The sequence below is a fragment of the Terrapene carolina genome, unplaced genomic scaffold (assembly GCF_002925995.2).
Source record: "Terrapene carolina triunguis isolate 2854851 unplaced genomic scaffold, T_m_triunguis-2.0 Scaffold88, whole genome shotgun sequence".
NCBI lineage: Eukaryota > Metazoa > Chordata > Testudines > Emydidae > Terrapene > Terrapene triunguis.
Genome location: NW_020664439.1, coordinates 45,701,023 through 45,728,256, shown reverse-complemented (window position 1 = coordinate 45,728,256; position 27,234 = coordinate 45,701,023). Strand labels below are relative to the sequence as shown.

The 27,234-nt window shown below is 43.9% G+C and overlaps 1 protein-coding gene across 3 annotated transcripts in view; it reads left to right on the top strand.

The window, feature by feature from the left end:
* Positions 1 to 27,234, top strand: part of ARMC9 (armadillo repeat containing 9) — a 105,136-nt gene that overhangs the window by 47,440 nt on the left and 30,462 nt on the right. For all 3 annotated transcript variants that reach the window (XM_026650117.2, XM_026650118.2, XM_026650116.2), the window contains 10 exons: positions 5,577 to 5,611; positions 7,146 to 7,257; positions 8,696 to 8,788; positions 11,840 to 11,930; positions 13,332 to 13,455; positions 15,778 to 15,917; positions 16,975 to 17,051; positions 19,088 to 19,162; positions 22,163 to 22,253; positions 24,183 to 24,241. In XM_026650117.2, the coding sequence (XP_026505902.1) occupies positions 5,577 to 5,611; positions 7,146 to 7,257; positions 8,696 to 8,788; positions 11,840 to 11,930; positions 13,332 to 13,455; positions 15,778 to 15,917; positions 16,975 to 17,051; positions 19,088 to 19,162; positions 22,163 to 22,253; positions 24,183 to 24,241 (897 nt within the window). The remainder of the gene's footprint in view (positions 1 to 5,576; positions 5,612 to 7,145; positions 7,258 to 8,695; positions 8,789 to 11,839; positions 11,931 to 13,331; positions 13,456 to 15,777; positions 15,918 to 16,974; positions 17,052 to 19,087; positions 19,163 to 22,162; positions 22,254 to 24,182; positions 24,242 to 27,234) is intronic.

Sequence of the window (27,234 nt, the reverse complement as noted above, 5' to 3'; positions counted from 1 at the left end):
CTCAGGGCTACTATATCCAGGTGTGACAGTGGAGGAAATGGGATTGTGCCACTGTCCAGAGTGTATTCAAAGTACATAACTTAATCATGAGTACGTGAATGCCTGAATTAGATAGACCCAGATGAGCTCAGGACCATTTGATGTTTCGATGTCAAAGGGAGAGAGCTAAAACCAGTTTTTATAGTTTATGTAAAGGTATTTAACTAGGAAAATATCCTGAGACTGGAATCTCTCAGATCAATACCAAACAGAATGAATCAAAGTAAGCAAACAAAAACATTGTGAAATATGCAGGATGTTGTGAGTGGAGTGGGGCTTGCAGTATAATTGATTTGGCAGACTTAGTTATAGGAATTTTATAAGGGGTGTGTGTTCCACTCCCAGCTTACTGTGGGACAAAGTACCTTGTAGCTAAGGGAACAGCATTTTTATGTCGTACTGAGTAATAAAACGGGAGTTAAAATTGGAATATTATAACTAAAAGGATTGATTGCTCTGCAGTTTTCTTTGGTTATAAAGCCCCATTGAAGAAGGCTGTAGAGTTCTCAGTAAAGTCTGTCTTTATTCATAGAGATGGCCACCACTTTAAAAAAAAAAAAAAAAAAACTGTGGTGGCCTTCTACCAGAATATGTTATTCCAAAATTGAATGTCAGGCATAGAACAGTATTAAGATTTCAGTTAAGATCTCTTCAGACCTAATCAGCTGTGGCCTGAGAACAAAGCGGTGTAGAGCTATCCCTCAGCATACAGCATGGACAGGCATACAGTGTGACTCGGATGCTTGTCCAAGGCCAACTGAAAGCATCATGGAAACTGAATGTCTAGCCCTATAAACCATGAGTGTTCTAGTAACAGCATTAGCTAGCTTTCAAATGGCTTTCTGTAGAAATCAAATAACTTACTAGCAATGTTTTACTGCTATTCTTGTTCTCATAAAGTTATTTAAAAATATAGGACCAAACAAGTTCCAAAAATAAAACACATTTGTTAAAGAATTATAATTATTATTTATTTTAACTCATGTTAACCTAATTTCTGTAGCAGTGTTGTTCTCTGGCCGAGTCAAACACTGTCTGTTTCCTGCTTGTGCATTATTTAACAGCCGAGAGCATTCATTTAATTTTATTGCAGTACCCATCCCTTACCTAGCACTTTTCATCAGTAGATCTCAAAGCAATTTACAAAGAAGTCCAGTATCATTATCTCCATTTTACAGATGGGGAAGCAGAGGCACAGAGAGGTGAAGTGACTTGCCCAAGATCACCCAGCAGGCCAGTGGCAGAGCCAGGATTAGCACCCAGGTCTCCTGAGTCCCTAGTGCTCTTTTCACTAGGCAACACTGAAATGTTGCAAATTGGCTTTTGTCGAAGTAATCCTATATCTGGGCACAAGGAATCCACCATCTGTGACAAGATTAAATTCTTCATGGCATCTTGAATGATTCCATTATTTGCCATTGTTGCTTCTAAACTATGTGCAGCCAGATTCAAAAGCAAAAATCACCACGAATGTGGTAAAAGTGAATATACAGCATTAACCCCAGAGCAATTATGTAGAAGTAGGCATTTAATTTTGCATGAATAAAATGAGCCCATCACACTTAACCCTGAGAGCAGGTACAGGAAAAAAAATGAGCACCGGTACATTAGCTAGTATTGTAAACCAACTCCTGTCCCTAAAGAGCAGGTGCTGCTTACACTGAACAATAGATTCTTCCATGAGTAGTTCCATTGATTTCAAGGCACTAGTCCGGGAGTAAGGTAATAGTTAGTGTGGTTAAGGATGGCAGAATTTGGCCCTTAATAGACTGTATACTTTGTCTACAATCATACCACAGGCAAACACCTAAGAAAAAGAAATTGGCCTTACATGGCGGGCCCTAGAGGTCAACAAAGCCAGGCATTGTCAGAGAAGCGAATGCTAGAGTCTAGAGCCGTCCACCAAGAGCGTCCTGCCCTCAGCATTCCGATATAGTCGTGGCAGGATTTTGGGAGTGAGGCAGAGTCTCTAGGCTGGCCAGGAGCCAGTCCAGAGCAAGCACTTTGCCAGGCCACATCAAACTGCCTCAGGAAAAACCCCAAGTTGTTAGATCTTTCGATGAACTTTCATTAGTTGTCCCACTTTATCAGACTGACCTTAAGAATTCCCACCGTGTAAGAATTTTCCCAACCCATAGTTTCTGTAGCTCAAAAAACCAAAACTCTTCCAAAAACTCCTCTATAACTTCCTCTAGTGCATGTCCTTTGTTTTGGTTACAGGGGACGCATGGTAAGTCAAGTTTGTGTGTTCACAGCACATCACAGAAATGCTGGAAATGAGGTCTTTCCTGAAGGGCCCACATTGAGAAATAGAGATGTTTTCTGTACTGTTATTTACCCAGGGTACAATCTGAAATTCTGAACAAATGTGTTCCCTCAATTCTCCAACCTGGCTTGCCTTTTACACTGCTCGGCTATGAGAGCAACCACTCCTTGCCTGCTCTGAGACAGCCTCTAGCATGTAAATTACTCCAAGCTATACTGTATGAGTGCTTAGCCAGCCATCCATGAATTACATTGTAGAGTGACACCAGCAAATTCCCAGTCCCAGACTTGTTCCCAGAAATGTGTCTCTTGTACTGCCGAGCTCTTTCCTTCTGGACAATACAAGTTCACAGAAAGTCCGTCATTTTATTAATAGAAAATAATATGCACAAATCCTGTTATCTCAAATGAAGTTTCCCAAACACTTCAATTTTAACATGCACTATTTTAGATAAAACAATAAAGCAAGTTTATTAATTACAGAAGGAAAGAGTTTAAATAATTACAAATAATGAGGCATAAAGGTCAGAATTGGTTACAAAGAAATAAAAGGTAAAATGCCAACTAATACCTAACTTAACCAGCTAAGTGAAAGCAAAGGGATCTCTCTCACCACATGTTCTTTTGCAATCTTACTGGCTGGATGCCTTTCAGCCAGGACCTCTCCCCCAGTCCATTGTTCCTTTCCTTGTCCTTCAGGTGTGGACGTCATGGGCAGAAGAGGGAGGAGAGAAGTGATTTGAGGCCTCTATTCCTCATTTTTATCCTTTTCCTCTTCTTTGAGAATCGTCTCCAGGTGGGGTTCAGGAGACAGGAAGTCTGGGGAGATGAGAACTTCCAGCTGCTTCTTTGCCAACATGTAAATTTCTCACTCTCACTCTTTTTCCTGCCAAAATATGGCCACTTAACCAGGCGATAATCCATCTAATTATGTTGACACCTACCTGTCTGAGGTGTTGGCTACACTTTTGTCTCTGGGAACTGGTTTGAAGCTGTTTCCCTAGACTTGGAACATGTTTTATATAGTAGAATTTTATAACTTTACATACAAAGTTGCCACACACATTTTAGCAGGACAATAATGTTCAGCAGATTGTGAGTTTTCAAATAATACCTCACAAGGCATACTTTGTATAAAATGTATCCTAGTCTTGTAAAAAGGATGAACATAAGAGTACAGACTATCACATACCCTGCTAGTGATCTGAGGCATTTCCTTTGCCATCGGTGTCATTTGTCCATCCCCCTCCCCCTTCCAGTTTACCCATGTTACTTTTCCTTTTGCTTGAACATGCAGTGCAGTCACTGTTGTGCTAATTTATTGTCACAGAGCTGACTAAGGCCTGGTCTACACAAGGAAATTAGGTCGGTATAACTATGTCGCTCGGGGTGTGAAAAATCCAGACCGACATAACGCCCGGGGTAGACAGCGCTAGGTTGACGGGAGAATTCTCTACTGCCTCTTGGGGAAGTGGATTATGTACCCGACCGGAGAATTCCTACCATCAGCGTAGGTAGCATCTTCACTGAAGTAGTACAGCAATGTAGCTGCAGCATTTTAAGTGTAGACAAGCCCTAAGGTGCTAGAAATGATTTGTGATTTCATTGCCAGCTCAGGTAGGAGACAGTGGTTTTGGGTCAGGGGAAAGCTTTGTTTAAACAAAACTTACCTTTAATATTTACAAAAGCATCAAGGAAAATGAAAAAAAATAACTGAAAGGTAAATTGAATGTTTATATATAATATGACACATTTGAAAGACTTTTCCACTGTGAAAAGTAATTCCTGCAACATGGGAGCGCTGCTGTCAAGACAGGTTAATTTTAAGGCCTAAGAACCATTAATTGGCTCTTGTGTACAGTATTCATTGATGTAAACATAACATAAAATGACTGTCAGTGCAACTATAGCTCATTCCATTTGTGAGAGAAATGTTCCTTGTACACCTCTATCTCGCTATAACGCTGTCCTCGGGAGCCAAAAAATCTTACCGCGTTATAGGTGAAACTGCGTTATATCGAACTTGCTTTGATCCGCCGGAGTGCGCAGCCCCGCCCCCCCACAGCACTGCTTTACCGCGTTATATCGGGGTAGAGGTGTATTAGTAAGGGATACCTCTGACCATTGTGAAACCTAAGTGTTCAGTGTTACGTGAGATGGAGTCATTCAGTATTCTCTGCGGTGATTCCTGCCTTTTGTCTTCTAAACTTCCCAGTTTTAAATCGGACAATAGACATTGATTATATGGTCTCTCTTGAAAGAGCTTGGTTATAAAAGAAGACCAATTTTAAAAGCATAAGTGGTAATGAGAGATTTTTAGAAAGTGAGCTGGAGTAATCGTCACAAAAGGAAGACACTGAATAGTCTGTGAATATTGCACACAGGTGACATCAGTGGAATACATACCAAGGAACCCTCTTATGCCAGAACTGTTTCTTCCCAGGCCTACCCACAGTCATCTTTAGCAAAGACCATTTATTAAAATAGATAAATATTATACATACAATGCTGACATTAACCAGTCAGTCTTCTGATGGGTGCTCATCTCTGATCCCTGAAAAAGGGCTGCTAAGGAGGGAGACAACGAGATTTAAAATGAATTAAGTTGAGGCAGGACCAGAAACAAGCTTTGCTGCTGTGGGGTGCTCTGCTGACAATCATGTTTGTGGACATTGCTTGAAGCAGGGACTATGCCTTCCTCTGTTTTGTACAACACCAAGCAAAGGACAGAGCTCCCTAGATACAATTCCTGTTTGTTATTTTGTATCTGAATTGGAAACTATATCTAGAAAAAAGGCCCTTCAACCGTAAAGGGTATTTTTAAAGTATTAGAGTCAATGAAGACCTTCCAAGTGGCCCTTCATCTCTCTGACCCCAGCTGATTCTTATGAAATACCAGTCCTCACTGTTTACGATAGCTCACTGGCTGTAAGCCTGTTTTTCCTGCTCGCTGTTATCACTTTTTGTTTCTTTTTGAAATGCTTGGATCTTCATCAGGTGATTTTTGGAGTATGTCTGCAAGGAGAAGTGTCAATCCTGAGCATAATCAAAGGCCTTTTTACTTGGGAGCTAGCATCTGATCCAACTCCCATTGAAGTAAAAGCAGTCACTTACCTCCAGCTTTAGTTATGTTTAAGTACACAATGGTGGTAGTAGTGGTAGACTCCAAACCTCCCAACCCTGATGAGAGAGAACCCTGTGAATCCAATTAATAAGCACTGCCTGTGTAAAATTTGGATTAACCTATTGTGTTTCCTTTTCTTTTTCTCCAGGCATCAACAATGTTAAGAGCATCTTTAGCCCCTGTGTAAGTGTTTCTTGCTCAGCTTTGCTTGGTTATCTTGTAAAGAGAGTATGTGGGAAGAGACAGCCAGTACCCAACTGGTTACTAATGAGAATCACTTGCCTCTCTGTGTATGGTTACCAACAACTGTTGTATGTGAATGCAATGTGGCCCACACGCCTTTTGTAAACTCTTGATGTAAAGGGATCATTAACATTCCAATCTCAGCAAACTATTTTTAGCCCTGTTAATATTAGGGTTACCATACGTCCGGGTTTCCCCGGACATGTCCGGCTTTTGGGTCTTTAAATAGCCGTCCGGGGGGGAATTAGTAAAAAGCTAAAAATGTCCGGGATTTCCCCCCGGACGGCTATTTAAAGACCCAAAAGCGCGCTGGCGGAAAGCGGTACCGGGAGCAGCATGGAGCAGCCGCGAGAGGTGGGTGCGGGCGGCCTGGCTCCCCCTGCCTGGGGCTCCCCTCGCCCAGGGCTTCAGGAGCTGCAGCTGAGGCAGTGAGGAACAGCCCGGAGCCGCTGGGACCAGAGCCTCTTGGCCAGCCGCCGGAGGGAGCCGCTCAGCTGGGGGGGGCCGGACTGGGCCGCGCCCCCCCCCCCCCCCCCCCCCGCTTACCTGCTGCCTGCCTGTTTCAGGCTTCCTGTGAACATTTGATTCGCAGGAAGCAGGGGAGGGGGAGGAGCAGGGGGCGGAGCGTTCAGGGGAGAGGGTGGAATTGGGGTGGGGACTTTGGGGAAGGGGCGGAGTTGGGGCAGGGCCGGGGCCAGGACTGCAATATGGTAACCCTAGTTAATATAGCTTGCAGCACAATACTTTACTAGCTAGGATTCAGTGGCTGTATTTTCCTTAGTTGTTATAGACAGTACAGTCCTGTTGTAGTTAGGTTCCCACAAATCCAGGAGGAAAGGAAGCCCGGAGTAAGCTTAGTTGTGTGTTCCTAGAACCAAATTTGCAGTGGATTTAGTAGCTTTGTCCCTGAAGGAATAATAATTGTATGGCAAGTTTTTCTGTGATTGAATGATTTTGTCTTAAAGGGATAATGGCCCTGGGGAACTTACTATGAGTAGGAGCGGTTTTAGCAGAAAATGTATATTTCAGTACTCAGAACAAAAACAGTTTAATGAAAGCAGCTTTTAAAAAAGTCACCATTCCCTTGCAGTGTTGTGCTAAGAAGCAGTATTGTGCTAGTGTATGAGAATAGAATGCAACCTTCACTGGCAATGCATATTACATTTGCCAGTTGATTTTCACTGTCCAGCCTGAGCAAAATGTACCTAGTAAACAAACTATAAATGGTGAAAAACCCAGTATTAAAAATCCTTTGAGTTCTAGTATTCTAAACTGATGTAAGTAATCGAGATGAGGAAAGAAGTCAAAAAATTGTGGGATTTATTTTCCTTTTAAAAGGAAGGACACATGCAAGTTGCTTTTTTGAAACCAGATTTGCTCTCTTCACTTACCTCACTTCAGTAGCCTCAACAGCTCCCGTAGAAGGAGTTCGACGTGGTTTTAATAAATGTCTGGTTTCCTATCTGCCATGTAGGAAAGTGCAGGAAGTGCCATTGTTACCTTCTTTGGATTATGAGAAGCTGAAGAAAGATCTGATCAGCGGGAGTGATCGTCTTAAAGCTTTCTTACTGCAGGCTCTGCGCTGGGTAAGTGAGATGGTCTCACTACAAGTGAAGAAGGATCTCGTGCTACTGGCATAGGCCTTTTCTAAAGAGCTGGAGCTAAAATCTAATTTTCAGACAGTGAGCTGCCTTCCTCCAGAATAGGGTATGCGGGGGGCAGAGAGAGAATGCAGAGGCTTCTCTGCTTGCGTTTCAGTCAATGACACTTGCTGAGGCTCTGGAGTTGCTGAGGAAAGTGCAGGATGTGCCTTGTGAATTCCATCTGTGGCCTTTCTGAGTGGTGAAGGCCAACTGGAAGATTTCGGAACCTTCATTGCAATGATGCCTGAGGGCGGGTAAGGGGTCCTTTTGTTTCATTGGGCATGTCTACACTACAAAATTAAGTCGACTTACATTAAGTTGATGTACAGCCACCACCATAATTACAGCTGTGGTTCACGTCCACACTTGCTCCTTCTTTTGGTGGTATGTGTCCTCATCAGGAGCACTTTCACGGGTTGAAGTGGGACACTAATAGCTGGCCCCGGGCAGCTCTGGGGTTCACAGCTGGCCCCCTCTCCCCGTCCTGGTGCTGAAAGCCCGAGCTATCAGTGCTGTGGCAGCGGGTCCTAGCTGTGAGCTTGCACCCTGCTGACAGCTCAGGCTGTCAGTGCCAGCAGGGGGCTGGGGAGGGCTCCACTTGGGGCTGACAGCCAACAGGCGATGTAAGTAATGTAGTGTCTAACCAGACGCTGTGTTGCCCTAGCTACTTTGACATAAACACTATGGCTCTCGTGACGGTGGAGTTATGTCAGTGTAGTGGGCTACTTACTTGGGCAGAAGCAGCATTGTAGTGTACACACTGACATAATTAGGTCGATGTAAGCTGCCTTACGTTGACCTAACTCTGTAGTGTAGACCAAGCCAAAGAAATGATTGTGTGTCTTTGTTCAAGAAAAACTCTCTCTCGATAGGGCAATAATTGGAGAGAGACTGCCTGTATCTCGAATCTTCCGTTTTGGGGGGAAACTGTAAGCATATTCTAGCAAAACTTTGAAGGTGGCAACAAGAATCTTTTAACTTCATGCCACGGAAGAGGGGAAGCTAATGGAGGGATTCAAAAGGAAGGCTGACATGGGCAAAATGACAGGCAAGAAAGATGATCCTATAAACCAGGTAGATGCAGTGTAAACTTTCACACCCTATCTTGCTAATGACTTGAGTCCTGTTGTGAGTCTCTTCCCTGTCTATCTTACCAGGTCAGTCCTGTGCAGATGCTGCCAGATTCTGAATGAGTTTTGTGGTTGGCCACTGAGCTGAGAGCACTAAACTCATTTCACTTGCTGTCAGACCTCAAAGTTGAATTCATCCTCTATGTGAGAGGAGGATTAATTCTCCACAAATAATTCTCCCAGACACTCTCTCACATTAGCATTAATGTGAATGATTAATTTGCCACACCCCCTCCCCCCATTTTTTATAGCGCTTGACGACGTCTCATCCCGGTGAGCAGAGAGACACCGTCCTGCAGGGTTATATCAGCAATGACCTACTGGATATCCACAACAGTAGCCAGGTCAGCAAGGGTAGATCTTACTCTGGTTTGTGTGTGATATTATTTATTTTTATAATGTGCTGATCAGTAAACACTGTCTATTACAACATACAAATCATTAAACAGATTTGTACATGATCTGTTGGGTTGAGACATACATTTCAGAATACGTTGACCACTAATACAGACTCTCTGTCAGGGGAAGGGTTCGTCTGTCTGTTTTTGGGAGCTGACCTTTTTCATCCTAATTGCTATGTTGTGGGATGACCTCTTAACGGTGGTCCATGAGCCAAAATATGACATTTATCATTTATGCAGTAGGAGGGCCCAGTCCTGCTAGACCTTGAGTGCCCTCGACTCCCATTGAGGTCAGTGGGATGCACACGGTACTCACAGGAGATGCTAAGCACCTCATAGACCAGGCCCTGAAACAGTTTCTGTAAGTGATTCTGTGGGATCAGTTTGCTGAAATACTAGGTGTGTGTCTCTGTGGTTAGTGTTGTGCTGTGTTGTGTTACTAGAGTTCTTAATTTAGGTTTATACTGCATGCGAGTGTGTAGTACTTGTGGAGACATGGAAGTTCATTAATGCATTGAGGGCTTGCCCCTGCGACAGTTGAAATTGATGGCAGTTATACCATTGACTTACTTCAGTAGGAACAGGATCAGATCCTAACACAGTAGGTTGGCTCTCACTTGTGTGACTTGTCACAGGAGAATGACTCACTGGATAAATCTTTTTTGAGTAAATTATGGATTGTAAGAGGATACACTAAATTTATTTCTCTTGTGACCCAGAATAAGAATTAAACTAGAATTTTGTTCTTACGATGTACATACAATATATCCTCTTATGCAGCACCTGCAATCACATTTTAAAATTCAGTAAATTCAGCACTTATAACTTTTCTTTCGCAGAATGCTCTAGCCTGCATATTGATTGGAAGGGGTCCTCAGTGATTGATAATCCAGCTGGGGTCATTAACAAAGTCATGACTTTTATATTTATTGATGATAATTAATTTTATCCATAGTAGCAGTTTCATTCTTTATCTCTTTGATGCCATGGGTCTAATTTTCAAGATGTAAGCCCGTTGTCCTCATCAGGATGCATTTGTTGCCTCTACAGGTACCCTAGAAATCATAGAAATGTAGTGTTGGAAGGGACATCAAGAGGTCATCTAATCCAGTCGTTCTCAACCAGGGGTATGCGTACTCCGGGGGGTATGCTGAGGTCTTCCAGGGGGTACATCAACTCATCTAGATATTTGCCTAGTTTTACAACAGGCTGCATAAAAAGCACTGGTGAAGTCAGTACAAACTAAAATTTCATAGACGGTGACTTGTTTTATACTGCTCTATATATTATAGGCTGAAATGGAACTACAATATTTATGTACCTTTTGATTTATTTTATAATTATATGGTAAAATGAGAAAGTCAGCAATTTTTCAGTAATAGCACTTTTGTATTTTTATGTCTGATTTTGTAAGCAAGTAGTTTTTAAGAGAGGTGAAACTTGGGGTACGCAAAACAAATCAGACTCCTGAAAGGCGTACAGTAGTCTGGAAAGGTTGAGAACCACTGATCTAGTCCATGTCCTCCCCAGCCCCATGCTAAGACATGACAAGTATACCTGGACCATCCCTGACTGATGTTTGTCAAATATTCTTTAAAACATCCAAGGAGGAGGATTCCATCACCTTCCTGGGTAATCCGTTCCTGGGCTTACCTATCCTTATAATTAGAAAGATTTGTCTAATATCTAACCTAAATCTCCCTTGCTGCAAACTAAGCTGATTACTTCTTATCCTACCCTTGGTGGAAATGGAGAATAATTGATCACTGTCTTCTTTATACTTTTTACATATGTAAAGACTTATCGCGTCCCCTCTCAGTCTTCTCGTCTCTAGACGAAACATGCCCAGTTCTTTCAACCTTTCCTCATAGGCCGTGTTTCTAAACCTCTTACTTTGCACTTGTCTTTATTGAATTTCATCTTACTGATTTCAGACCAATTCTCCAGTTTATCAAGATCATTGTGAATTCTGATCATGTCCTGCAAAGTGCTTGCAAGCCCTCTGAGCTTATCATCTGCAAATTTCTTGAGTACACTCTCTATTCCATCATCCAAGTCACTAAGGAAAATATTGGATAGTACCAGATCCAGGACAGACCTGTATGGGACCACACTTGATATGTCCTCCCAGTTCAATAGCAAACCATTGATAACTACTCAATGAATACTTTTTTTCATCCAATTGTGCACCTACCTTATTATAATGTTATCTAGACCGCATTCCCCTAGTTCAGGGGAATACGTTCAGACCAGGGCCGCCCAGAGGGGGGGGCAAGTGGGGTAATTTGCCCCAGGCCCCGGGCCCCGCAGGGGCCCCCACGAGAGTTTTTCGGGGCCCCTGGAGCGGGGTCCTTCACTCGCTCCGGGGGCCCTGGAAAACTCTCGCGGGGCCCAGGGCCCCGGAGCTTCTTCCGCTCTGGGTCTTCAGCGGCGGCGGGGGGTCCTTCCGCTCTGGGACCCACCGCCGAAGTGCCCCGAAGACCCGCGGCGGGGATCCTTCTGCCCCGGGACCCGCCGGCCCCCGCCACCGAAGACCCCAGGCCCCCTGAATCCTCTGGGCGGCCCTGGTTCAGACTTTTTGTTAATGGTTCCCTTGCACCTAAACATGCTAATAGCTGTCAAACAGCAAATGTCCCTATTCCAAGTAGTATTATTGCTTAGTCAGAAATGAACAAAACCCCTACAAAATATTTGTTTTATTCAAAGAAGCTAATTTTATTAATTTGAGTTTAGTTAACTTAATTTCCTTTTCTCGGGTGCTGCTTCATTATGACTTTACCCTGCACATCAAAGCTTGTTCTATTTTGTTACCACACCTTTTTCACCCATACAACTGGAAGATTAAAGTCAAGTTGGCAACTTGTTAATATGCTTTTGTTTGTACAGTTCTGATATTTGCTCTGCGTCATTTATAATGCCTTTAAACATTTCATAAGCCTGTGCTAGAATTTTCCAGCTTCATTTATTTTGATAAATGTTTGCTTTCTCTTGCAGCGAAATGTGCTAAAATTGCTACACTCCAAGAGTGAGGTGGTCCGACAGTACGTGGCGAGGCTTATCAATGCTTTTGCTTCGCTGGCAGAAGGTAAGCGATGCACTGCAAAGGGCTGGACTCGTCATGTACCTTGGCACATTATAAGAACTTTATTGTCCTTGTGTGTGGAAATTTAAATACATCCTTCTTCTGGGCGTTCATTGTCCTTTGTTATATGTGTCCAAGGTGGAGAATTGTCAGTGTCGGTGCAGTTGCCACAGTTTATTTCAGCTTTTGTTATTTCACCTTTTATAGTGTGTGGTCTTTGTCATGGGCAGCCGGTGAACCGGCAGCTGGGGAGGCTAGCCTGTGGCCAGCCCCGCCCCCCCCGCCCAAGGACCCGTCCCCCTTCCCCCATCGGAACACCCCCTTTCCCGCGGCCGCCAGCCCCCCGCCCCAGCGCCGTGTGGGACGGCGATGTGCAGCCTGCCCTACCCTCCCGGCCCCTGAGTGCTGGGCAGGTGGGCCAATGGCACGTGAGCAGCCCCAGTGCCTCCAGTCCCCCCTCTCCCAAGCACTGCCTGGGCTGGGGCCAAGGGGGCAGGGCAAGCAGGAGCCGAAGGGGGCTCGGGGAGAAGTGTGGGTGGGGCCACGCTGGGCTGTTTGGGAAGGCACTGCCTTTCCCAGCCTATGCGCCATGCCTCCCATGATCTCTGTAGGCCGTTAACAGTAGGTCTTGTAATTTCCACACTATACATTATCATTGTTATGTCTTCAGTCCCTTCATGGGGCAGTGAAGCGTGCTCTTCAACCACAGTAGTTGTGCATCTTGTAGAACCAAACCTGTAACTGTTCCCATCTTGCATCATTAATGTTCTGAAAATGCACATTTAAAACAGCTACCCAAAAAACCTGCCCATTGATCAAAGACTACTGCAGAGAGTCCCAGCCACTGGGTTGTGTGCTAGTACTGATGCAGCAGATTTTTGTATCTGATACTGTACCCTCCCCTTCTCTACCTTGATGAACCTCTGTGCATCACTGCTGCCCGGTTAGTTGCATACTAAACTATGATGGAGCTTTGCTCCAACCCGTGGTCTCTCAGACTGGGATTTTCAAAGGGGCCTATTAGAGCTAGGTACCCAACCGCCATTAAAAGTCAATAGGAGCTGGACACTTAACTTTCTTAGGCCCCTTTGGAAATCCAAAACTTAAGCGTCAGATCACCCTGAGCAATATGGTAAAAAGTACATGGTTGAATGAGAGGTAGCGAGGTCTGGCTAGTACGGCCAAAGTACTAGCTTGGTCAGCTGGTACAGTTGCCCCAAATGGGTGGAAGCCATCTTAAAAGTGATGTGTTTTGTGCAGATTGTGGGTTTCTACTGAGGGTTTCTACTGCCTTGTTAGAGAGAGAAAGTTGGCTCAAGCCATCTTTCTTTGCAAAAGGGGAGGGAGGCTCTCTTTCATGGGCTGGTATCTCACTATCTATTCTTTCATCACTGTTTGCACCAGGTCGGCTCTACCTTTCCCAGAACCCAAAGTTGCTGCGAGTGCTGGAGGAAAGGCTGAAAGCTGAAGACAAGGATTCCCTTACAAGGGAGAATGTTCTGGGGGCTTTGCAGAAATTCAGCCTCAGGTGATGACAGCTCAGCAGGCAGTGGTGACAGCAGGAAGGGAAATGCAGACTAGGCAGGCTCTGTTCAGGGAGGAAAGAAGAGCACTTGATTTTTGTACAACAGTCATCAGAACCCACTGTGGCTGATGAAAGAAGTGCCATTGATAACTTGAGGAGGCCCCAACTCTGCTGGCAGAATTAGTCTGATTTCTTAGCAATTGTCAGACTCAAGTGAATTTATGCACATTAATGTCTGTGCATTTTAATATGTATTTTTAATTGCACAACCTCATTGAAACTATATCAGGACAGCTCCCTTATCCTGAAAGTCCCAAAAATCTAGACAGGGACAAGAAAAACTGAGTTCTCATTCAGTTATCGGCAAAGGGTGGGGTCAGGGTTTGCCCTCTCTGCATAGAATTAGCTAGTTTTCATCCTCGACCTTTGAGTCTGGAGCCATCCATTCAGACACTGTCTCTCCTTTGGCTTTTGTGAAAGCACCTCTAGCTTAGAAAATGTGCTGCCAGTGCCTCCTGCAGTGAATTTCTCATGGGACTGGAGGAAGGTAGATGATGTCACACCCTCCTGAGTCAGTCACACTCCATCTAAGTCCCTCAGAAGAGCAGCAAGGAATCAGTCTTGCATAATTATAAGAGATGTTCAGTCTCTCTTTTAAATCAGGATTAAAAGTTTGCCTTTGAAGATTGTGGGTTTGTTTTTGTTTGTTACATTTGTCTCATTTAAAACTTGACTGGAGAAAACATTTGAATATACCATAAGGGAGAGATCCTACACTGGACCCCTGAGATGGGGAAGATGAGACTAAACACATTTTCTTTCATTCGAGACTTTATGGTATCAGGCAAATTGTTTCCTGTACCATGCTGCTTGGAATCCCAGCCAGAAAAAAAAAATCAGATGCCATTCTTAGAGAAAAAGAAGTTTCTGTAAATGCAGTTATGAAGAATACAGGGGAATTTATGAAGTATTCTTTTGGCATTAAGCACGTTATGGTGCAATAGGCTGCAGAGAATTTAAAATGATATGTTTTTAACACTAGTATTTAATCTTGTGGACTGCTACAGATACCCCATATGAAGACATTTTTCTTTGTATCAAATGTTCCCCAGGTACTGCTCCAGTCCATGCCACAAACCCACTTGGCAATCCATGAGTGCAGCAAGCTTCTCTGGGGGGGGCTATCTGGATTAATTGCCTGGCCTTTTAATAGTAATAGGAATACATATTTTTTGTTCATTGAAGATTATTTTTGGTTGACCTGTGAATTAGGCTTAAAGTTCCATGGACATTAGATAAAATGGAGGTAATGAGCTCTTAGCACTAAGTTTCCACCAGTGAAACAGCATCTTGTAGTAATCCAGGCTCAGACACCAGGTAAAAGGAGTTCATGGAATCATACAATCATAGTATATGAGGGTTGGAAGGGATCTCAGGAGGTCATCTAGTCCAACCCGCTGCTCAAAGCAGGACCAATCCCCAACTAAATCATCCCAGCCAGGGCTTTGTCAAGCCTGACCTTAAAAACCTCTAAGGAAGGAGATTCCACCACCTCCCTAGGTAACCCATTCCAGTGCTTCACCCTCCTAGTGAAAAAGTTTTTCCTAATATCCAACCTAAACCTCCCACACTGCAACTTGAGACTGTTACTTGTTGTTCTGTCATCTGCTACCACTGAGAACAGCCGAGCTCCATCCTCTTTGGAACCCCCCGTTCAGGTAGTTGAAGGCAGCTATCAAATCCCCCCTCATTCTTCTCTTCTGCAGACTTCTGCATCCTGGTTTGAATTTCTGGTGAATGTCTTGCCTTGCCAGGGAACAGACAGCCTTGTAGTTAGCAGAACCTTCACATATTCAGTGTGGTATTGTATAGGGGGTAACTCTGTGTGAGAAGAGAGTTAAATGAACCAAGAATCTTTCCAGGGAAAAGAGCAAATAAGATTAAGCAATGATAATATTTGCTAAATTGGGGGTGGGAATGGCGGTGGGAACCAGCTTTCCTTGCATCTTCTCCCACAGACATAGCTACTGCTGCATGTTGGGGTGGCGTGATTAAGTCAACGGGAGAGCTCTCTCCCGTCGACTTACAGCGGTGCAGCTCAAGCTCTCTAATGTAGCCATAGCCTAAGTCTTCGCACCCTACAGGTGTCTCTCTCTTCACTTCTTCGGGTTTCATTAATGCTCTAGTTTGCCTGTGCCAAAAAGTGTCATTTACACTCTTTTTGTTGGAGGGCCAACATGTAGGATATAGGAGAAGTAGTGTTTTACTGCACTCTTATTTGAAATAAATATATCCAGTATAAAATGTATTTGTTTTATATCCTAGACGTGCCTTGCAGACGGCTATGATCAATGACGGGCTCATTTTCTGGCTGGTTGATGTTCTAAAGGATACGGATTGCCTGTCAGATTACACGCTGGAATATTCTGTCGCCTTGCTCATGAATCTTTGTCTCAGGAGTTCAGGTCACTTACAGTTACAGATGTGATTTTCTGCTGGGAAATGGGTGGGAAAACCCCTGACCTTGAACCTTCCATACTGAAATTATTGAGGTCTTTCAAGTGATTTTGCTTTGTCTGTTTTTATCAAGATTTTTCTGTGTTAGATGGCCCCCACCACTGTAGAATCTGAGCTCCATAAATGGTGCTTTTGATCAGGTATCTTTTCCAACCTGCTTTGAAACAAAATCCACGCCTTGTGAGGAGTCAAAACTCACCTTCTCGCTGGAGTTTGGCTTTGTTACCAAAGAAATTAAATTAGTGTTCAGCTCAGTTCTCCCCTGGCTTGTCTGTACCTAGGGTTTTCCCTCTCAGAACTGCTCTATCTACACCTAGGTCCTCTCTGTAGAGATCCACTCCCTCTTTCCTTTATATACGGGTGATGTAAGGAGCCACCCACCTCACTGAGTCAGCAAAACTCATTTAACCCCTTCCCAGCATGTTCATCACTAAATAGAGTAGAGTGTTTCAAGCAAAAACAGTCTGCCTGCTACAGGGCTCGTATGAGTTACCTGATTTCTGACTGGCTGAAGCAAACAATATGCCTGTTTATAAAAGCCAGTTAGAATTGAACTATTCAATAATGCAATACGGCCCAATCCTCACCTTGCAGGATTGGACCCATAGCGCTCAACAGTCCTCTTACGACACAGAGATCCCCACGATAATATAATGATACAGTTTGTGACCCAAGGAGTTTACGATCTTAAAAGATTTTAATAATAAAAAAAAAAGGGGTGGAGTTAAATCTAGGCAAGTAAACAATAGCCCTCAATTGGCATCATCAAAGTGACATCTTTGTTAAACTGTTGTGGGATCAATGTCTCAGACTTTGAAAGTAAATATTTTAGAACACGTACCTGTCTAAAACCAGAGTAACTCCATTGACGTCAGTAGCGTTATTCTGAGAACAGAATTTAGTCCATTGCATATTGCATTGTATTAATTTTTAGGAAAGAAAGAAGAGTTTGGTTCTTTTAATTTCCTTTTCTGTATTCAAAAAAAAAAAATTATGCCTCTGCAGGGAAGAAAATGTGTGCGAAAGTTGCAAACCACGTGCTCAAAGTTCTCTCTGATCTCCTTGGCCATGAGAATCATGAGGTACTTGTACAGCAAATATTCCTCTGTTTGGGCAAGGGAAGGGTAAAGCTGATGATTTAAAAAAAAAAAAAAAAAAAGTTGTGTTTTGCTTGGTCCTTTGCTATTGTACCCTGGCAGTAAATCACATGGAATTTCAGTAAAGTTCACAGTCCTGTAAACTCATCTGGGCTCAGTGAACGCTGTGGGTTTTTTTCCCTAGAGATTTTGTTGTCTCTCTTCAACCGTATGATTAGTAATTTGAAAATGAATGTTTGGTAGCGGTGTGGTTATCACATTCCAGACTGTAGGTTCCTGGGATTATTTTAAAGTAATCTAAAACCAAATCTTTCCAAGCCTTACGACATCAGGAGATATAAAACTATTTGCGATGCAGACCATATGCAAAGCATCAGGTGCAAACAAGTCACCTCCACCAATCTTTCTTTCTTTCTTTTTTTTTAAAGAATACTATAAAAATAGCTGGATGGCCCTAAGCATTCAACTCCAAATATCTCTCCATCTGCTGCTTCGTGTGGGCTGCCATTTTACGCTTAATGATCTCAGTTCCTTTTCTTTTCCCAGAAACACTTATGTGATGGCTTGCCACATCATGCAACCCTGGGGCAGAATGATAATAATAACAGCTTACTTTTATCTAGTACCTTTCATCTCAAAGGGTCCCATTATACACCGCCCCTTGTTATACATCATTACTTCATCCACCTCTGGGATGGACTGAGATCTCTGGTTAACTGCACACAGCAAGACAAAACAGCAGTTCAGGGCAGGCGAAAGTGGATACAGCATTTGCCTTCAGTGTGAATTGTAAAGGAAGTGTGGGGAGGCAGAATGTCATTTATCAGAGTGGGAATTTTGGCCAGGACATCAGGGCTCAGTCCCTGACTCTCATGGAAAATGGCTTGGAACCTTTGATGAACACCAGTGGCCAGGCCGACAGTTTTAGATCCCATTCTGCATTTAAACGTCTTCTTATTTTTTTACCTTATTGAAACTGAAAGTAGAGACAATTTCCCTGAGCAACTTGTGTGTTTCTTCCATGTTTTATAAAAATTCACGGTGTGATGTGGCTCAGCACCTCTCTGTACTACTTTATTTTAATTAAGATTCATCTTGGGAGGCTTTTGTTGGATTGTATTGTTAGCCTTGTTTTTGTGACCAATGTGAATTTGAAGGTGGTTTGTACAGTGCATGGTGATATCCACTTATGGCCCAGTCCTGCACCATTTAAGTCAATAGACGTTTTGCCATTGAAGTCAATGGCAGTAGGATGAGGCCCTTAAGTGACGGTAGTGTTTTCTGAAGTTTATAGAACTCAAACTAGTAGTCTAGATCTAGATATACTATGTTATAATTATTGGCAATCTGTCCTGTGCAAAAGAGATTCCTCATGGGTTTTTAAAGTAGATGCGTAGAACAGTGGGACCCAACCCTCTTCATCATGAGAGGCAACTTTGGTTCATAGTAGGTAGTTCGCTGCATATACTTGCACTATCTGGACCTACCTACAAAAATTCTTCTAACAAAATCAAGTGATAGGGCTGAAGAAGAGACCTCTGGGAGCTTCTGGGTCACCTCTTGTCTCAAGAAGTTTGAGATATGACGTTAGCTTAGCTTACTTTTCCTTAAAGCTATCTAATACCGCCATGACAGTAAACAGAACCAAGAACGGTGTTTAGGACCTTCACATATTTATTGCATTCTTGGTCTAAATCTACATGAGCCACATTGCTTATATCCTTCAAGAGGTGCAGAGAGTGCAGAAATCCGTGGAATCCACATGTAGCTAAACTTGGCCCCCACACAAAGCTCCTGATTACCAGCTGGCCTTCTGATCACCTTCCCAAAAGTTCACTGATCACCAAGTGGCATTATCTAAAGCAGGGAGACTTTTGTGTGAGTGGGCTGCAGGCATCAGATTCCATGCGTATGGCTCAGTAAATGGCTTCTTTCCACCTACGCTTCGCCTGGTGGGTAGAATTCAAGAGTTGGAATAATTAAAAATGGACTGACCATTGGCACATTTTCTTCCTTCTCAGATACAGCCATATGTGAATGGAGCACTGTACAGCATTCTTGCTATCCCTTCCATACGAGAAGAAGCCAGAGCAATGGTAAGGAACATCGGATTATACAGAGAAAAGAAATCAGAAGAAACTGATTGAGTAAGGAAGTAACATATCTACATAGTCATTTTTCTGACACCCACACTTCAAACCATGCTGTAAATGCTTATTGGGAGTTCTCATTTTACTTCTGCAACCCCTCCCCTCCCCATATGTAATTTCATTAAAGTAACTGTAGGTAATGTTAAAGATTCCATTATTCTCTGGGCTGTGTCACAGAGTGTCATTTTATTTTGGGGAGATATTGGGCCAATTCCACCTTGATGCAAGCCGGTCTGACGTGACTGAAGTCAGTGGAGTTGCATCCACTTACACCCAGGCTGAGTTTGGATCACTGTTTCCTATTGACTACTACAAAGCTGTGTGGTCCAGGCTGAGCCGCTCCATCCATTACAAAGTGGTCTGTGAGAAATTGTAGTCCAAATGGAACTGCTGGATGTTCTGAAAGGGAATTTGCCATCCCTGGAGCTGATGATGATGAAGGAATTGAGGTGATGAATGGTCTCCTGCAGAGCTGGCACTATCTTTTGGAGGAGATAACAATGCACCATGGCAAGCCAGCAGGGAGAGGCTTGTATCTAGTCTAATTTGCACTTGCTCACATTGTCCGTTTTATTATGTGAAATCAATTTAAATGTAAACCTCGGCAGCATGTCTCCTTTCCTGTCATTCTTATCTTACTATGTCTATTCAAAAGGCATCTCTGAAGACTCCGTTTTCTGCTTTTTCGTGTTTAAATGTTTGGATTAAAAATAGCTGTTCATTATCGGCTCTTCCAGCGTTAGCTGGGGAAGGTGATACCTCATTAAATAATACTTGTAATAATTAGGATGAGAGGCCACTTCCCTGCATCTGGAAGATTCCTAAGGAATAGCCTGTACTGGTGATCTATTTTAAAGGACAACTTGGGGTTGATTTTTCAGAGTCAGTAGGAGTTGGACACACAACTGCTTTTTGTACCTTTGAAAATCTCCCCCTTAATACACACAATTTATGTGTGTGGGTGTCTCCCATGTATTCACATATCCGGTGGGGTTAGCAGGTCGCTAGTCTTCTACCCATTGTGGTATCCAACTAAGGAGGAAGGGACAGGGCTTGGATTTCAAGGGTTTTGTCTAAATTAGGATTTAAAGGTGCTATTTTAGAACATGTTAGCTAACACGATCCAACTCACATGTTTGAAAAAGCAAACTTAGACAAGGCGGTGTAGATTTTAACACATGCTAAGCTGATTATGTTAACCCATAGGCTGCCTCGAGGCTTTAACTTGACAGGTTTAGCTTGTGTTGAAGGCAGACTTTTCAAATGTTAGGTTTTCTCTTCATGTACAGTGCTACAGCGGTGCAGTTGTAATGGTGCAGCTGCATCTCTTGTAGCGCTTTAGTGAAGACGCCACTACCCTGACGGGAGCGCTTCTCCCGTCTGCATGGTAGCTCTGTTGGCTAGAGAAGCTCTCCTGTTGTGCTGTATCCACAGGGTTAGTCTGGTGTAACTGCATCACTCGGGTGTGGATTTTTCACATCCCTGGGTGACTGAGGGCATGGCTACACTTGCAGCTGTACAGCGCTGTGAGTTAAACCCGCCTTCGTACAGCTGAGTAGGGAAAGCGCTGCAGTCTGTCCACACTGACAGCTGACAGTGCACTGGCGTGGCCACATTTGCAGCGTTTGCAGCGGCATTGGGAGCGGTGCATTATGGGCAGCTATCCCAGCATTCATGTGGCTGCAACATGCTTTTCAAAAGGGGTGGGGTGGGGTGGAGTGTGACAGGGAGTGTGTGTGGGGGGGAGTGAGTGGTTTTTGGGGTGCTGAGAGTGTGTCAGCACCCTGCCTTGCAAGTTCCAACCCCCCTGCCCCCCCTGCTTCTCATTCACTCACTCAAAGCAAACAGCAAAATGTTTGCGTTTTCTCTCTGGTAGGGAGCTTTGAAATGGCTCTTCCTCATTCCTGGAGCCAATCACAACAATGAGAAGAGTGGCCACTTGATAAGGGGGTGAGGGGATTATCACAGTGCAGCAAGTTAACTCCTCGTTCACACTGACACCCGGGAGTTGTAGCCACTACGCTGCTGTAGCCAGGGAGATACAGCGCTGTACGTGCCTTGCCAGTATGGACGGGGAGTGAGGTACAGCGCTCTGGGCAGCTTTCTTGCGCTGTAACTCGCAAGTGTAGCCAAGGCCATAGTTATACCGATATAGGTCTGTAGTGTAGACCTGGCCTTAGTTAGAAAGTATTAGCTAACACTTTCCAACAACACACCTTTTTGTCCTAGTTTAGGTGAAGCCAAGGAGGGCATTTGGGGTGTCTGAGTGCAGTAATAGAGGAGAGAAGCAAGGAGTAGGGTCTCTGATGGCAAAGAAAGCTGGTAGGAGGGAGCTGAGCCACTTCCATCCCTAATTACTGATTTAGGGCCTTCTCTCTCTTTGCATCCATAATTTGCAGGCACAATTGTGCCTTGCCCTGCCCAGTCTGTGAGCCACTACCCAACCTACGGAGCTGGACATTAAATGACATTAAAAAATTACAGACACAAAACAGAGCCCACAGTTGCAAAAAGGGATGGGGTGGGTTTAAGGAGAGGATGAAAATCAGCCCCACCTCACCTCCCACTTTCCTCTGAAGCCTGCACAATTCTTTTCATACTTTTTCCTTCCAGAGATATGGTTTGAATGAACCGGTATGATTGAGTTTAGATGGCAGAGGAGTAGCTTCAGTGGAAATCTGTGAATATTGCGTGTGCTGGAGGCTTCCGTGTTCAAGTGTGGTAGCAAATTACCTTAATCCCTGGGCAGTTGATGGACAGAGTGGAATATTTAAATTGTACACAGCAGTTTCACTGTGCATTTTCTTTTCCCAACAAAACAATGATTTTAGCCAGTAAAATGACCTGTGCTGGGCTAGTGGCATGAAACACTCACCTAGCAATAAGAACAAGGAGTACTTGTGGCACTTTAGAGACTAACAAATTTATGTTTTCCAATGTATCCAGGGAATGGAAGAAATTCTGCGGTGCTTCATCAAGGAAGGAAACGCCGAGATGATCCGGCAAATTGAATTCATTATCAAGCAGCTCAATTCAGGTCAGGGGAACAGATGCAGCTATTATCCGGGCTGTAAATCTTTCACAAAGGCCATAAAAAAAGCTCATGCTTTTATATGGCCCTGGGAACTTACAAAAAATGACAACGGGCTGATGGACTGGGAGAGCTCAAATAGGGAACAGGAGGATTTCCGTGTCAAATGTGTTTTTAAAATTTCTTTTGTGTTTTGAAAAGAAACATTTGGGCCTAAATTCCAAAGCTTTCTGACCATGTGCAGCATGACATTGGATGGTTATGCTGGGGCATTGTCCTCCTGGAAACAAAGGTACAATGCTTGAATAAGCTGATAGCACAGTACAGTGGCACAGGGTTCAGTCTTGCTCTTCTCTTGCTTCATAGATGGGCAAGGACAGGAAGCTCTTGGTGTCTGTGACCTCTCCTTACCCCAATCCAAACCTGAAGAGGAATTGACCAGTTATGTTCTGGCCTTTGTGGCTGGAGGGAAGTGGTTGGAGAGAGAAGAAATAAAGATAGCAAACAAGGGTGAATTCAGGAGGCATCCTCCTGCTAACTAAAAATAATTCTAGTTCGGTTGTCTTCTTGTACTTTGGAAAGGAGTAGAGGTGGCGATGAATCTTCCTGTCTTAGGCCATGGCGACACTCGCACTTTTCTTGGTATAACTTATGTTGCTCAGGGGTGTGAAAAAACACCCCCCTGAGTGACGTAAGTTACACCAACAGAACACCAGTGTGGACAGCGCTGCTCATTGGGGGTGGTTTAATTATGTCCACGGGAGAGCTCTCTCCTGTCGACCTAGAGAGGCTACCCGGGTGATCTCACAGCAGTGCAGCTGCATGGGTACAGTGGTGCCGCCGTAAGCTCTCTAGCGTAGACATGGCCACAGTGTGGAAAAGAACAAATAGAATCGTGTGCAGTTAGTGTTTGACTAAGGCAGGGGTTCTCCAACTTCATTGCACCACGACCCCTGACAATGAAAATTACTACATGACCCCAGGAGTGGGGACCAAAGTTTGAGCCTGCCTGAGCCCTGCCACCCTGGGTGGAGGGGGCAAAGCCCGAGCCCCACCACCCTGGTCAGGGCTGGGGGGCGGGGAGGAAGCAAAGCCGAAGCCCAAGTGCTTCAGCCCCAGGTGGGGGGCTTGTAACCTGAGCCCCACCACCTAGGGCTGAAGCCCTCGGGCTTTGGCTTGGGACCCCGGTGGTAGGGCTCGGGCTTTGGCCCTAAGCAGAGAAGCTCGGGCTTCGTCCCCGGTCCCCAGCAAGTCTAACGCCAACCTTGGCAACCCCATTAAAACGGGGTCGCGACCCACTTTGGGGTCCCAACTCACAGTTTGAGAATTGCTGGGCTAAGGTATTGTCGATATAGAATATAGAAAAATGTTTTGCTGCTCTGCTTGTGAAAATGGCATTTTGAAAGGGCATATGTGACTGTTGAGCAAAATTTCTGAGTGCTAAGAGCTACACACAGTAAGAGCTTGTGAGTTTAGATTGGTTTCATTACAGTGGGGTGTGTTTGCTCTAGTGAAATATGCCTCTCCAATAATGACATTATTTTTTTTATTTACTATTGGGGGCATCTTTAAATTATATCCTTCAACAATTATTTGTTTACTGCTTTGTGTGCCTGCTATCCCCTTATCATACTGTAAATATGAGGATTTAACTAGCTGGGTACAATCATGAATAAGTAACTATTCCAGACTATTTCTGCTTCTGCCTTCTTCAGGGAATCCAAGAGAGGATTTTTGGTGATTCTAAAAATGTTGCTGTTCTCAAAATACTAGCCCAAAGTTCAAGAGCTGCTGTACAAAGAACTAGCATAATAAATATTGGCAAGCTAAATTTTTCAGGACGGCGGGTAATAGCTAGAGTTTCTGATGGGATGGACACAGACTAATTCACTTTTGGTCACTTACACTAATATTTTTTCTTTTGTTTCTTTCTAGAAGAGCCATTGGATGATAGTGTTGAGTCTGATGATGAAGAGGAGGATGAAGATGATGAAGTAAGTGTAAAGGCCTGCTGACATCTTCTGGGAAACTGATTAACATTCTATTCAGGAACAGTTGTGCCGATTGTGGTGGATTTTGTATGTCTCTTCTTCTGTGGGGTGTGTTTTAAATTTCATTACCAAGGATATTTGCATAAAAAGAGGACCGCTGCTCCTGCTGCTTAGTCCTCATTTGAAGTCCTAATCCTTTTCTTATGGCATCATAATCATCACAATAAACTATGATGACCTAACAAAGGATTACAATTTAAAGTAAGGAATGAGAAGAGGAGCTGTTATATCAGCAGAGATCCTATTTTCATGCAGATGTCCTTAGTAATTAGAAACAAGGGAAGCAGATGACCAAAAACACCAGCAGAAATGTGTGTAAACTGAATGTTTACCAGTTTATTCTTTGAGGCATCATCAGCTGTTTAAGGTGTAACTTCTTTTCTTACTTTGAAATTTTGAAATCTTTTTAATTAACTCTGTTAATGTAAAATTAGCAAACCAGTAAGTACAAATGTGGTTCTTGATTTGGAAAATCAGTTCCCTTAAAAAGTTGAATCAGAATAGTGGACAGAATGTGCAGGCAGCCTGCAATTTGGGTAGATAAGAACTAGTCAGCTGTGCATTTCAATCTCTGCTAATTTAAGCTTTTTCTGTGCTAGTGTTTTTCGGGAAACCTCCTACACAGCAATAGGGGGAGCCCTAATGTAGACAGCACGTAGGCCTTTTAACCATTTTATTACCTAAACAAACCAGCAGAATAGAATGGTGTGGTGGTAAAAATGCCTTTGCTCTTAGCACTTCTGCCATTGCAACATCTGTGCAAGTGCAACAGTGGGAGATTTTTCTGGAAAAATACTGTAGACAGCCAGAGGGGAGTTCCTCTATAGAGCAGCCTTATTACATAAAAAGTGCTGCATGCATGATCAATTTAAAGGGACAGCTAGAAGATATGATTTTATAGGATTATACTATATAGTACAATAGACAAATATATGTTTGTGTATATATATATGTATGTGTGTGTGTGTGTATATCTATATATATATATATCTATATCTATATCTGGCCCTTGGCATTGATAGCTAGCAATCATGGTTAGTTTTTCTTTACAAAATCACTTTGTACTGTGAAAATTCCTGGAGAATAGCTATGGACAACACCTAAGTATATGACCCAAACCAGCAAAAAGTAGGAAATTCAAAATTCAGCATGCCACTTTGTCCTGTAAAAACAACAAGGAGTCTGGTGGCACCTTAAAGACTAACAGATTTATTTGGGCATAAGCTTTCGTAGGTAAAAACCTCACTTCTTCAGATGCATAGAGACTCGAAAGCTTATGCCCAAATAAATCTGTTAGTCTTTAAGGTGCCACCAGACTCCTTGTTGTTTTTGTAGATACAGACTAACACGGCTACCCCCTGATACTTTGTCCTGTATTCACCAGCTCCAGGCACAGATGTTTTGTTATCACTCAAGTCATGCAGACGCTGGGCTAACTTCAAGGCACTCCTTTTCTTCTCTACTACAGTAGTTGTGCTTAATTGTATAGCTATCGCACTTTAGTGGAGCTGTTTTTTTATTTTTAAATGAGAAAAAATTACCAACTTTTTTGCAAATTTTCTGTGTTAAGAAGTAGAGTGCAACATAGAGAAATTAAAGCATATGGAATTTAAAGAAGAAAACAGACACCAATGAACAGGTGCAGAGAACTTATTTGATACAAACCAAACTCCCCTTTACAGTCTTTTTACTACAGGGTAACAACAGCTGAATGTATATTTCAAAGTAATGTATTATTATTATTAATAATATTATTATTTATTTGTATTATCATGTTGCCATGAAATCTAGTCATTGGCCAGGACCTCACTGTGCTTGGCACTGTATAGAAACAGAACAAAAAGATGGTCCCTGCCCCACATTTAATTCATTGTGAAGTTAGAAAAACATTGCAAAGGTCCCAATCTTGTGAGCTACTAGGCCCCCTCAGTGCCCATTGACTTCAGCACCTCACAACATCTGGCCTTTGCGTCACATTGTTTTCTGTGGTTGGGTAGTTCTGAAGCGATTGGGTTTCTGGTAGCCAATGTCCATACCATGGATTAATGAGATGGTGATGAGCATATGTCCACTGGGAACTAGATTGAACCCAGCAAGCTGATTCCACCTTTGACCTTCCCCATATTTGAATCTACATTTGCAAGAATGTTAATTAACACTCACAGCTGTCTAGCTCCTAGATGGCGCAAAGAACTGATTCATTATAGGATGAAATTATTATAACTACTTCATTTCCAGTTATCTTTAAGTACATGAATGCCCAGTAATCTGCCCTCAAAGCAATGGATGTGGCGCATCCAGGGTATTTCAGGAGCTTATCTTTATGACCTCTCATTGCTACCTACATCACTTGTTTATAAAACCCCTTATTAGGGGAGCAGCCAGGGCTGGTGCAACCACTTAGGCAAACTAGGCGGCCGCCTAGGGCGCCTAGTGGTTGAGGGCGCCTAAAAGCCCGCTCAGGTGAGGAGGTGGAGTGGAGGTGAGCTGGGGCGGGGGGGGCCTCCCGCAGTAACAGGGGGGGCACACAGGGGAACCGCTCCAGATCACCTCCACTCTGCCTCCTCTGCTGAGCACACAGCCCCCGCTCTAAGTCTCCTCCAATCAGTGTTGCAAGCCTGGGAGGGGAGGAGAATTAGAGCAGCGCTGGCGTGCTCAGCGGAGGAGAGCTGGGACGGGCTCCCCAGGTGGGGTTAGCTTCCGGGGGGGGGCTCCCCGGGGGGGGTTGGGGGCCGCGGGGGGGGGGCGGTGTTAGCTTCCGCGGGGGCTCCCCGGGCCGGGTTAGCTGCCATGGACCTGGGGCTTGCAAGGGGCGGTAGCTGTTGCGAGTGGGGGCTCTCCGGGTGGGTGGGGGGGTTAGCTGCCGCGGCAGGTGGGATTAGCTGCCATGGGGGGGGGGGGGGGGCCCGGGGGGGGGGGGGGGGGGGGGGGGGGTT